The sequence below is a fragment of the Sarcophilus harrisii genome, chromosome 1 (assembly GCF_902635505.1).
Source record: "Sarcophilus harrisii chromosome 1, mSarHar1.11, whole genome shotgun sequence".
Classification (NCBI taxonomy): Eukaryota; Metazoa; Chordata; class Mammalia; order Dasyuromorphia; family Dasyuridae; genus Sarcophilus; species Sarcophilus harrisii.
In genome coordinates this window covers 101,957,952-101,971,573 of record NC_045426.1, presented here as the reverse complement: position 1 = coordinate 101,971,573, position 13,622 = coordinate 101,957,952, and the positions used below count along the sequence as shown (strand labels likewise).

The following is a 13,622-nucleotide window of genomic DNA, read 5'->3' as shown; positions in this document are numbered from 1 at the left end:
GCCAAAGAAAACTCTGTCCCCAGCCCCACTCCAATCCCCATGGTTCCACCTTCTTGCAGAGAAGAACTTCTGACTTTCCCTACAAGCCACAAATGAATCATTTGTTCATTGACACAAATGAACAAATGGCACACTGAGAAATCCCAAGAACCTTAGGTTTGTGAAGCCATAGTCTAGCTAAATCTCTTTCTATTCATGGACACCTGTGCAAGTGAAACAAATCTTTATAAAACATGGACTTTCTAGTTTAGTTACATTTCTTAATGACAAAAATCTCACAAATATGAATCATTTAGGGAAAATTTTAATCGCACTCTCCCGTAGAACTCTAAAAAAACTGAGATTAAAAACTGAAGGAGATATTTGTAAAGCTCTTAGCACCAAGCCTGGCAGAGAGTAAGCATTTAAATATTTCCCTTTCCGTTTTCCTAGAATTTCAATTTCATTCATCAAACATTTATTAAACACCTACTATGTGCCAGGAATACTATTTAGCATACATGAAAAAGTTCAATGTATCATAAGACTAAAAAGATAAGCTGGGGCCATAATTGTAAAAGGCTTTGAATTCCAAATATAAGACTTGCTGGATCCAAGAATCAAAAGTAAGTCATTAAAGTTTATCAAGTAAGGTCACAACATGGACAGATCTTTCTTTCTAGGTAAAAATTATAGAGAAGACCAATTCAAAAACCACTGCAACAACCCAAATGAAAGGTGACAATGGTCTGAGTTAGGGTGTTAGCTGTGTGAATGAAGTGTGGGGGATGTATGCACAGGAAGGAAAGAAGGAAGAAAGGAAGATATTTTTCAAAAAAGTGTTCTACTTTTGCTGAAAACAGAATAATTTCTTAACACTCATCCATTAAAAGATAATTACTTAAATAGCTTCACCTATTACCACAAGATATGTGGATTTAGCCAAAATTCCTGTGGTGGAAAGGTTTCTATATAGAGATTCTCTCTTTGGAATAAGCTTTCCCCAGAACAACTCAGTTATGAGGTGGTTGTCCTTCATTAACTTTCACTGTGAAAGGAATTTATTACTCACACCATATCTATATTGGTTCAGTTTCCTCCAAAGTAAAATAAAGGAATTTAACTTTAAAGTTAAAGTCCCTTTCAACTCTAAATCTATGATTCTCTTATTCACACTGACCTAAGCAACATCACATGGAATAATACAATAGAAAAATCTTAAAAGTCAGGAACAGGCTCAAATAGTTTTCTGGTCTTTCCCATACCTAAACAAGAATCCCCACCACACACATATAACACTCCCAATAATTGGTTGTTCTGCCCCTGCTTATAAGCCTCCAATGATGGAGAATCTCTTCTCTCCTGAAGCAGGCAATTCTACTTTTGGACAACTCTGCTTATGAATAATTTATTATTTCCATGTAACCAAATTCTGCTCTCTTAAAACTTCAAAAATTTAGTCTAAATTTGGACTTCTAGTGACTAAACTAACCTCCTTTGTGTATTCTACCCCTTCTAGCTAATCTTATTCTACCCTATTTTTATTCCATGTATTTAATATGGCAGATCATGCCCAACACATGGAATGGAATCCCTCTTTACATATATAATTATTTCTTCTGTTTCTTAAAAAAACCTGACATAGGTTCAACCTCTTCAATGAAGTGTAATCCATTATGCCTTTCTTCTCCCCAAATTTCTCACCCTTCTTTCTACTAGGCACTTATAGCATTCATATTTATATCATAAGTATTTAAGTATTTGTCTCATATCCCTACTAAAGTCAAAGCTCTTCCAGACCATAGATTATGCCCCAGTTTTTTTTTTTTTTGTTTTGTTCTTTCTTTTTGTAGCCCTCCTGCTTACCACATTGTCTTGTATTAGAATGTAAGCACCTCCATTGCAGGAACCATCTTTAACCTTTCTTTGTATTTCCAGCACTTAGCATAGTGCCTAGCACATAGGAGGAACTTAATGTTTATTGGCTAGTAGGAATTTAATATTTCTTAAATATGGAGTTGACTTGGCAGATACATCTCCTCACTGACTCATCTTGAGCTTATAAATTCACTAACACTTCCAAAGTTTTTGTTCCTCCAATTCTTGTAGTTAGAAAATTGATTTTTTGAACCCAGATATATAACTTTATGTTTATTCTAGAAAACTTTACCTTACTAGATTTGTCACAACCTCTAAATATATGTGGATCCTCATTCTGACTCTCAAATATTCTGTCTCATGTTTTGTGCAGAGATAGTACTTGTGTGTGTTTGCGTGTGTGTGTTTATCTCTGTGGATGGAAGCATCTAAGGTGAGAGTAACTAAAGCTAAATTAAAATGACCCAGAGCCAGTATTTTTAAAATGAAAAGAACTGTTATACTTTGGAAACTATAAAGAGATACTCACCAACTACATGGAAGGTAACAGGAAAAGATGACACTATGGGACTTTGAAGTAGCTTCTTCTAGTTGACATTGCCACTGCAGCCACTTCAAAGATAAGATGACTCTCATAAGTTATCAATGAAATGGAAAAACAGACCCAAACTCAGGAAACTCTATGCACCTTAAAAAGGATTGATCAATGAAAACTATTTTTTCCCTCAAGTACATTCCTCTTCCCATTAAAAAAGCTAATTAAAAATTACTCTAGATGATGAGATATTGTCTTTCATTCTATCCCCAGACTATTCATTTGTGTAATCTAAAAATGATGAAAACTTAAGGGATTGATCAATGAACCCTATTGGTTTCTTTCCTCAAGTATTTTCCTCTTCTCATTTAAAAAAAGCTAATTAGAAAATTACTTCAGGTAATGATCTATTCTCTTTCATTCCATTCCCAGACTTTTCATTTGAATAACCTAAAAATGATGAAAACTCATGTTTTTATAGCACTCTGGTCTTAGAACAACTTAGTTGTTCTACCCTTTGAGATAGGTAGTACAAGTATTGTTATCCCTATTTTATGGGGAAAGGAATTGACTCTGGCAGAGGTAAATTGATCTGCCCCTGGACCCATTGTTACTTAATATTAGAGCAAGGATTTGAACTCGTCTCAAATTAGAATACCCTATTATTCTATATTGTCTCTCATTTCTTGAATAACTTTCCCGAGATTTTTTTTTTTTTTTGGCCAAAACAGTTGAATAATTAGCTTTATGTAATCTCTGAACCCAAATAGAAAGTTAAAGGTGTCATTCCTACTCCTTCAAGACAGACCACTGCATGTTGTACATCACATAGCTCTCCTCCACTTTTCAAAGTGGGAATATCAGAGTCAGGTGGTAGCTTTCCTACTATTGGACAGAGCCTATCATGTTTCCAAATGATGTCCCCCCAGCTCTAAATCTATGATCCTATGACCCATGCAAGGAAAAAGGCAGTAAAACTGTAATCTAATGGAAAAAAAACAATGTCCCAGGATGTGGGAAGACTGGCTTTCAGACCTGTCTTCTACCAATATGTCTGGCTACAAGAACTCATTTAAAACTCAAGCCAAGACCTTCATAGGCCAAGTCACAAGTTTCTAAGTTTCAAAGAGTACTGATTTCCCTCCATATTTTACTATTGTACAATATATGTGTGTGAAAAGATACATCATTTTAAAAAGCCAATTCCCCAAAATATGTTTTATTCATCAACCTTATCAGGATTCAAGTCTAATTTCGTTATTAATACAATAACTGAATCACCATCACAGATTCAAATGTAAGAAATTAGCTTCTGAGAGAACCTAGTCCATCTTTAAGAAATATAAAGAAGCATGGGGATTTGGGAAGTGTTGACTTGGTGGAGGAAAGAGTCAAGAGAGGAAATTCGTTAATCATCTGTGATTAACTGTCATTTCCCTAAAATAAACGGATTCTCATTTATTCATAATTTCCAGCAGGAATTAACCCCTGGGAATGATCGAGAAGGTCAAAGTTTTTCAAGGAATAAATCTCAACAGACTATGTAATAAGTACTGTGAATTTTAGAAATTTTGTGAGAAAATTTTCAAAAAGGAAAAAGAATCAGGCTGTCACTGCTAGCTCCCTTTGGTTGGGACCATCTGGTCTATTTGCAGGAAGGTAACTGTTCTTCCTTGAACCAAGTGGGTCCAACGGGACCATAGGGCGATATATCCTGTGGCCAAATGCATCCACTTCATCAAAAGTGTAGCCTGGTGGCTCAGGATATGAAGCAAGGCACTTCACTTGTTCCTTCGGAGTATAGCTGATGTTGTAAGTTGTTTCACCTATCAGAGGGGCCGGACACCGGGAAGGAGGAATATAAGGTTTACAGCTCCTTGTGAAAATGGGTGGATGAGGCACAAAGTAGGCCTTGGTAGTAGTGAGGCAGTCCATAGGCTCTCTAGGCAAGTTTAGCTGAGCAAGGGGTTTGATGGGCTCTTGCTTGGTAGTGGGCCACTGCCTGAAGTCATCTCTGTTGGTGGTGGAACCTTCAAAAAGCCCTGGTTTCTTAGACTGTATCACTGGACGGCAGGATTGGGCAGGGCCCCCTTTATGATAAGTGTAGTGAGCCTGCACTGTTGTCATAAAGTCCATCTTCTCATCTGGAGGGTTGTAAGCCATGGGGGCCCGAGAGAACATTTGGGGTATTGGCCATGTTTGGTACTTGTCCCGAAACTCAGTTGTGGTGGCAAAAGGGCTTTCACAACTGGAAACCTTGGGATGGGGTTTCAGGGACTTGGCAGGCTCCCCAAGCAATCCCCTAAAGGCCTCCTTATGAGTTGTGAGACCATCAAAGGGGACATCCGAGGGCTTGTACTTGGCCGACTCCATTGGAATTCGTTTCTCTAGAGGATGTGGTACATAATTCATCTTGTAGTTGGTCAAGTCTTCTAGGGGTAGGGCATATATTTTCTGCTGATAATAGGGTTTGCAACTTATTGTATTCACTAAGCCCTTGATGGGGAAATCATCCTGGTGAGTAGTTCTATAATCAAACTTCGTTGTTGTTGGGCGATAGGATTGTTCTGGTTTTATCAAATCACGTTTTGGTTGATTCCAGGGCAAATAATCAACTGAAATGAAAGCAAATTAACATAGGTCATACCTCCTGACATACAGAGTATGTGTGTGTGTATGTATAACACATACATATGACTGAAAATTAGTAATCTATTCCTAAATATATTTTCATTTCATAAGATACAAGGGTTACTTATCACCTAGTTGCATTAGGGACTTAAGTGTTTCAACTACATGACATTTCCAAAAAGAAAAGCTTTCTTTTTCCTATACTATATACAGCCTTCATATCTAGAAAATAATGATGAGGATGAGGACAATAATTAATAATAACCACTCAATAATATTAACAATCTTGAAAAAGGTCTTGGTGAACTGGAATGAAGAACAGATGTAGAGTGGCCTTTAGCAAACTATTTTATTAGTATGTCCTATGCACAAGTCATTATATTTAGCAGAGCTATCCCCCAGAACTTGTTCTTAAAGATCATATTATCATCTAAAGGATGCTGGGAATAACAAGTGCCAAATAATTATGACACAAAGGTGAGTTTGACAATTCAGTTAAACTTATCTAGTATTTATTAACAGCCTATTATATTAAGGCACTGTTCCAGATAAAGAATAGTTCTGGACAAAATGAGAAACTTGAGGGAAAACTAATTTTGAGACAGGGGAAGATATGGGGGAAAAGAAGGCTTTCCAGGGGAGAAAGGATGTGGGATATTAGTTGAACCTATAAGATAAGGCTGGATAAATTATAGAAGACCTTAAATTCTAGGAGTAGGAATTTTGATTTATTCAAAATGAATTGGGGGACCTCTGAAGGTTCTTTTAAGTAGGTGAAGGACATGATTACAATAGTGCTTCAGTTTCCATATCTATAAAACTAACTAAGGCCTTGATTTCCACATCTGTAAAATGAGAATAAAAACAATATATGCTCATGGCCTTAAATAGCTCATTTTGTGAGGAGTAAATGAACTGATGTGCCTATAAATTGCAGTGTTAATTACCTTCTATCTAATATTATCATTGAATTTTGTGAATTATAGATAAGGAACAGAATTATTTTTCAATATAGTAAGTAAAATTTTAAGTGAATTAAAATTTTAAATAAATTATACATATGAACTTTACATTTAGAGCATCAATATCCCAAGAATTCATTTAATGCCCCTATATGCATGTGCTTTACCATAGAAATGGGGAAGGGAAAGGGAAGACAGGGAGGGAATGAGCATTTATTAAGTGCTTATTATATGTTTGGCATTACACTAAGAGCTTTATAAATGTCATCTCATCTGATCCTCACAATAACCCTGTGATAGAGGTACCATTATGATCCTCATTTTACAGTTGTGGTTAAATGACTTGCTCAGTCACACAGCTAAAATGTGGAGGCATCTGAACTCAGGTCTTCCCAATTCTAGTCTTAAAGCTCTTCTATACCAAACCACCTAAAAATTATAGAGTCCCTTGTCTCAAAATGCTTACAGTCTAAGCCTGAAATCCTTATAAGCTACCTTTTTAAAAGGGCAAATGTCTAAAAGGGGCAAAGTACTGAATAAATATATTGTCATGAGAAGTAAATGCTCTTTGGTTGGATGGCAAGAGACCATCACATCTCTATTTCATAGAGTGTGCAGACCAAAATAAAATTATTGCCACCTCTTTCAAGTAAATGGCAATGACTTCCTAGAGAAGGCTGGGAGAACTGGGCATGTGGCCACTAGGGAAGAGACTCTGACATAAGTCTTCTATATCTATCATTAAAAAAAACAGCAACAGCTGACATTTATATACTATTTTACAGTATGTATCTTGTTTAATATTCCCCCCCCACAATAATAATTGTAAGAGAATACAAAGATTTTCATTCCCATTCTACAGTGGAGATACTGAGGTTCCGACACATTTAAGAAGCTTTCATATAGTCTATGAAGCTGATATATAAATGAGTTAGAATTTGAACTCAGTTCTCCTGACTCCAAATCTAGCGTTTGTCCTGGAGCCCTTAGCTGTGTAACTTTATATGCAAAATGTCACTGACATCCAGTTACCCAAAAGAGATTATCTAAGGTCCCTCTATTGACAAGGCACTGAGCCAACAAGGCACTTCTCCTCTGAGAAGCATAAACAAGAACAAATCATTTCATAGGTTCTCAAGGTGACCAAGAAATAGGAGTTAAGAAGCAAAATGACAAGGAGCATTTAAACAATTTAACTTTATCACTATTATTCTGTGCTTGACCCCACCCAGATCTTCACTCACAGATAAAGTTTCAAGGGATTCCCACAAAATTGTAAGCCAAAAAGGTTATAAGATTCCTAAAAGTACAAAATTTGAAGAATCATAGAATTATAGTTGTAAGAGCTGAAGGGATCTTATTACTATCAAAGTAATCCCATTGTATCAATAAGGAAACTGGCAAAGGAATGTTTGATGATTTACCCAAAGTAACATCTTAAGATATCCTACTACGGAAGTTTCCTAATGCACAAAATATATCAGATGGCTACGTAGGGAAGTTGTGGGTTTTTTTTTTTTTTCCCCTAGACCCTCACAAAGACTTTTCAATAAAAAAAGACCCAAAAGGAGAAAAATTGTTTGGAAGAGCTGGACATAGATGGCCTATAAGGATATGTGAAGCAGAGAAGATAGTGGATCAGTCCCCTAAGATTCCTGAAAGAGTACAGGGCTATAGAGAACCAGAGGCCTGTATAAGGTGTCACAATTCCTGATTAACTTCTCATAAATTATCAGACTTGTAATAACTGCTCTGAACTCCCTGAAACTCCAACGTTCTGACATCACTGTATGTAACTGTATTGGGAATTTACTGAGTTTACTGCTTTATTTAAGAGAGAAAAGGCATGGGATGGGAAACTTCAGTTTTATCCAGATGCACGTGTACAATCCCCCTTGACACCCTGTAAGTTTATTTTAGGCCAAAGAGACTACCATGTATTCAAAATATGCTACATTTTAATTGAAAGCCTAATCCTTTTCCCAGAGAAATTAATGGTTACATCAGCATCTTGAAAGCATTAGGGTGAATTGAGAGGGGACTTTCTTGGGAATCCAAACCACATGTTCCAGAAGCAGACTTCAACACAGTCAACTAAGATGACAGTCAAATGGGGTGCTGTGCTTGTGGATCCCTACACGCTCCCTATATGTAACAGGAAGGAGACTGGGAATTTTACAGGCCTCCCCATGTAATAGATGGTGTGTAAAAAAGTGAAGTTCCTCAACTGTGAGCTATCACTTGCACTGTTCTTCTCTCCATCTTTTCACATGCAAAACATTGAGATTCTGAAAGGCTACACAATTTCACAGTATAAACAATTCACCAAAAGGAGTGTAATAAAGTAGGGCACTGAACAGATATTCAGAAAAACCATTCCTTCCAAAAGGAGCAGGCAGGAGTGGAGTACGGAGAAAGGACTTTGTTTTTCACACTCTAGACTTTTTGAAAATAAAGTAGTTTAATGCAAAAACAACAGCTAGGTGGTACAGCGAATGAAGTACTAGACTCCAGCAAAATCTGAGTTCCAATATAGTCTCAAATACACACTAGCTGTGTGACCCTACGCAAATCATTTAACCTTATTTCTCAGTTTCTTCTTCTATAAAATGAACTGAAAAAGAAAATGGCAAACCAGCCCACTATCTTTGCTAGGAAAACCCCTAAAAATAAGGTCATGAAGAGTTGGAAACCACCGAAAAATGACTGAACAAAAGCTCAGTGCAAACCCAGAGCACTGAATAATTATATTCTACATCCTTCCAATTGCACGTTGTTTTGAAAATACCACAAATTACAACCAAATGCTGTTCCCCTGTATTTTACTGGCGTTCCTGTGCTGCAGTAAAGGTGCTGACCTTAACAGCGATAAAGGGAAAGATTTACATATGGTTCCTATGGAGTAAATGTAAGGGGAGAGAATATGTAGACAGAAATTCCATATATATTGCCTATAAGAAATGAGGCTTTTAATGATCTTTGTCTTTCTCCCTCCCCTGCCTTTTTTCTCTCCATTTGGAAAGAGGAAGAAATTGTGTCATAAAATAATGAAGTTGCAAGGGAAATTACTAATACAGCAAATGAACTGTAACAGGAAAAAAAAGTCACTTGACTCAGTGATAAAATAATAAGATAAGGTAAGAATGGTCCCTGAACAAAGCTTCTGTTCCAGTTCTGACCACATGTGAGCATTCACATAAAGGAAAAAAAAAACTAAACCCATAATGTCAATTTGAACAGCTACCCAGTGCCTAAACTACAGCCTTGTATGCTCAGGAGCTTTAGAAACTACTTTGATTTTATCTATCCTCTCTTATCTGAACCCCTATGAAGCACCATGGGTTCATATTCTTCCCAAATAAGTTCAACTAAACTTAAGACAAAACTAAAAGAAAGGATGAAAAAGAAAACTATCCATAATGGGAAGGAGGTAGAAAAAGAAAGAAAGTAATATATGGCTAAGTTATCCTACTATAGATGATTTTTAAATTATCACTCTGCCCCCCACCCCTGCAAAGTTTTCAAATTATGGATCTCCTAGCAACATTCACATAAATACTCTGAACCAGAGCTTGGCTCTCTCAGTTATTTGTATATCTGCTTTGAAAGTATCTTGATATATTGTGTATTTTTGGAAAGTGCTAATATGCATTTTAAAAAAGATTTTTGAGGACAACTAGATGGCACAGTGGATAAATCACCCAGCCCTGGTATCAGGAGGACGTGAGTTCAAATCTAGTCTCAGATACTTAGCTATGGAACCCTGGATAAGTCACTTAACCCAGACTGCCTCAAAAAAATGAATTTTGATGTTCTGCCATTTGGTGCACACACACACACAAAAAAAAAAAAAAAAACTAATAAAATGAATAAATAAGATTTCATAGATTTTCCTTAACAAACAAGGACCTAAGCTTTTAGGGACTTAATAGCTGCTTTGACCTACTACATGTAAAAAATTCTCTAAAACAGTCCTGAGGCTCAAGAAACAAATAGAGAAGATCATGGCTTCACATGATTTATAGATAGAACATCTAAAATTAACCCTTTGGGTTGATAGATGAGGAAACTGAAGTGCAAAGACTATTAGAAAGTGATTTGCCCAAAATCTCATAGCTAGGAAGTAAAAAGAGGAAGAATTTGAACCTAGGTCTTTAGAACATACTTGAACTCTAACAAAGCTAGAGTTTGAGCTTTGTTAAACACTAAATTATCTGTAAGACAGACGGCATGAGGTGAGATTCCAGATAGATACAGATTTCCTTTTTTTTTGTTTAATTTAGTCCTCTTTGAATGATAAGAACTGAAAAGTTGAAGAACATAAGAGTTTTTCCTTTTGAGTGAGAACTGGAGACATACAAGCAGACACATAGAAAAAACTTTAGATGTCACTGAGTTCAATTCTTCATTTTACAGATTTGATAAACTGATCCCAGGGAGATTAAAGATAGTTTCTCAGAATCGCAAAGCTAGTAAGTATGTAAGGTTGGATAGAGTTCAAATACAGATGTTCCTGATTTTAAGTCCAGTATTCTATTTATTCTACAACATTGCCTCTAAATCTAAGAAATATTTCTGGTCCCAGTGTTGATGTGTGAAAAATCACACAAGGTGTTATAAAACAGGACTTGAGTCTATCCCACATCCCAAACTCAACTAGGCTTAATCTGGTCTTTTTTTTTTTAAATTACTAATTACAGACATTATTGAGCTGCTTATCATTTGTGCCCATTTACTTACATAGCACAATAATGATTATTCACATCTTTAGATACGTGTCAAGGTAACACAGCTATAAGATGTATTTAATAATGATAATATGCCCTATTCATGAGCACTTGGTACTGAGAGTATGTTGTTCTCATGGTACGCCTGTTTGCTCCAAACATAAACATTTTGATAAAAAGGTTTCATCAGCAGAAGTCATTATATCAAGTACATATTAAGTTAACTAAAATTAAACTAAAATTTTAAACCTGAAATATTATTTTATAGATAAAGTAAATTAAGGACAATCTTTTTTTTGTCAGGATCTGTATTTTATTGGTATAAGAAAATCTTCTCCCTTCTACCAATGCAAAGAAAATAATGAGAGTATGTTCATACCTTTATATGTAGGCAGAGAATCCATCTTGTCTTTACACTGCTGCCTGTTTTCACGTGGTTTGATAGGATCTACTCGACAGAAAGGATAGGCACTGAAATCCTGTTTATATGTTGTGACCAAATCCATGTTCTCTTCATTTGGAATGAACTGGTCAGGTGGCTTTACCTTTACTGGGAATACTCTATGAGGGCCATAATCTCTCCTATAAATAAAATCAACACATTATTTTAATGGTTGGCTTAAAGCTAAAGCTTAATCAGTGTTTTCTACTATGTAAAATTCAACAAATAGCTATTTGATTCAATTCATCAACATGTATTTTTAAGTGCTTAGTATGTGTACTATACTAGAACATGTATTTTTAAGTGCTTAGTATGTGTACTATACTAGAAATTGGAGACAAAAATAAATTAACATTTCCTTCTTTCAACAGGCTAATGTTCTATAAGGATGTTTTCTTAAAGGGATAGAAAGGGGTGGGGGGAAGAATAAAGTAAAAATGAATAGCAGAGAACAAAGAAAAAACACAAGGAAGCAAACGCAATATGTAGTATTTATTACATAGGCTTTCTTGAAACAAAAATTTATCATTTTATATTTTGAATCCTCTCATGTTCTGCTATGGCTGAATAAGTTATGGTCCCTGAATGTAATGGAATATTATTGTTTTATAAGAAATGATCAGCAAGATAATTTCAGAAAGGCCTCGAGAGACTTACATGAAATAATGCTAAGCAAAGTGAGCAGAACCAAGAAAACAAGATTATGTGATGATCAACTGTGATGGACTTGGTTCTTTTCAATAATGAGGTGATTTAGACTAATTCCAATATTCTTGTGATGGAGAGAGCCATCTACCTCCAGAGAGAGGACTGTGGGGACTGGATGTAGATCATAACATAATATTTTCATCTTTTTTGGTTGTGGTTTTTGTTTACTTGCTTTTTTTCTTTCTTTTCTTTCCCCTTTTGATCTGATTTTTCTTGTATAAATGTGTAAATGTGTTTAGAAGAATTGCACATGTTTAACTTATATTGGATTACCTGCTGTCTAGGAAATATATCAGGGCAAGGAAGAAGAAAAATTTGAAACTTAAGGTTTTGCAAAGGTAAATGTTGAAAACTATCTTTTGCATGTATTTTTAAAAATAAAAGCCTATTGTTTTTTAAAAGATAGTAAAAGGAGAAAAGGAAAAAATGTCAATTCCCCTGCCCCTTAACCAAAAACCATCATAAAATTTAAAAGAATAAAATAAAATTGTTAGCACTCAGAAATTATCCTGGTAATCTGATAGGATAAATATATCTATCTAATCCACCAGCATCCAAATAAATTTGGCCCATTCTCAACTGTTGGCCATCAGACCCTCCCTTCTCTTAAATTTATACTTTAAAAAATACAACCACATGTGTGCATATGGACATACAAACATACAAATTCTACCTTATTTTAGAACATATATCAACAAGAGTACATACATCCAACTGGGCCAGGGGAAAGCAGATTCCCCTTGACAGCACATTCCACAGCAGCTCAGCCAAAGGGGAAGGTTTCCGGACAGGAAAGCATTAGAACCAAACACCAATAAAATGTATTTCCTGGACAAAATCTGGAACAACATTCCCCTAAACCATGCTTGACTAGCAAAGTTAACATGCACCACTGTAATCTGTCTTGCCTGGATTTATACACACACTTGTCAATAAACCAAAACCAAGCTGTAAATATTGGAGGGTGAGAAAAAGGGAAGATGAGGCAGAGGGAAAAATTAATCTCTCTGGGGACTGAGCAAATATGGGAGAGAGCCATTTGATATTTTCATTGAACTCCTTTGTCTATTCCCAGACTAGATTTGAAATCTTTTACAATGACCATCAAAAATGTCTCCAATCCATATGTTTGGATGCCAGGGGCTTCTGTATTGTCAGTAAAATGTAAAACGGGCAGTTATGTGACTAGTAGCATCTGGAAAATGGTTTTCTGTATAAATCTTTGAGGGTGGGAAATGGGTCCCCAAATGGGCAGAATGGCCCACACAGCACTACTTTGTATACAAGTATCTTCCATTGGAATCCATTCAACACTGTAATTAGATACAGCAGTGAAAATATCAATGATGTGGCCTTCAAACCATTACCTAAGCAAATACCAAGTAGTGAAATTTTCTATGATATAGGCCTGTTTGGAGAACACATAAATAAAACTGCATTTCAGCTTAACTTAGGAAAAGCTGTTGTCTGTCAAAAATGTCAATGCTAGAAGAGGGAGAATTGAGGAGGAAAGGGAATCTCCGTTTTAAGAAGCCATTGGGTTCAGTTTGAAGACTGTATTGGACCACACATCCCTGTATAAACATATCATTCAACTAATTCAGAGAAACTGCTCTGTTACATTTCACATTCAAAGTGGGGAACATCAGAAGATCCTAAAGGCAAGAAATGAAGGGGGGAAAAAACAATTTCATTATATTGTTGATTCTCCAGATAGCACAGAGATGTTTTCTGTTATATGTTTCCTAGTTATGGGTGGC

The 13,622-nt window shown here is 35.8% G+C and overlaps 1 protein-coding gene across 1 annotated transcript in view; it reads right to left on the bottom strand.

Moving 5' to 3' along the window:
- Positions 1–2,660: 2,660 nt before the first annotated feature.
- The window catches only part of SAXO1 (stabilizer of axonemal microtubules 1), a 115,664-nt gene continuing 104,702 nt past the window's right edge, over positions 2,661–13,622 (bottom strand). The window contains exons 3-4 of the mRNA XM_031961474.1: positions 11,092–11,294; positions 2,661–5,007 (exon numbers count right to left, since the gene is read on the bottom strand). Of these exons, the coding sequence (XP_031817334.1) occupies positions 3,995–5,007; positions 11,092–11,294 (1,216 nt within the window). The 3' untranslated portion in view covers positions 2,661–3,994. The remainder of the gene's footprint in view (positions 5,008–11,091; positions 11,295–13,622) is intronic.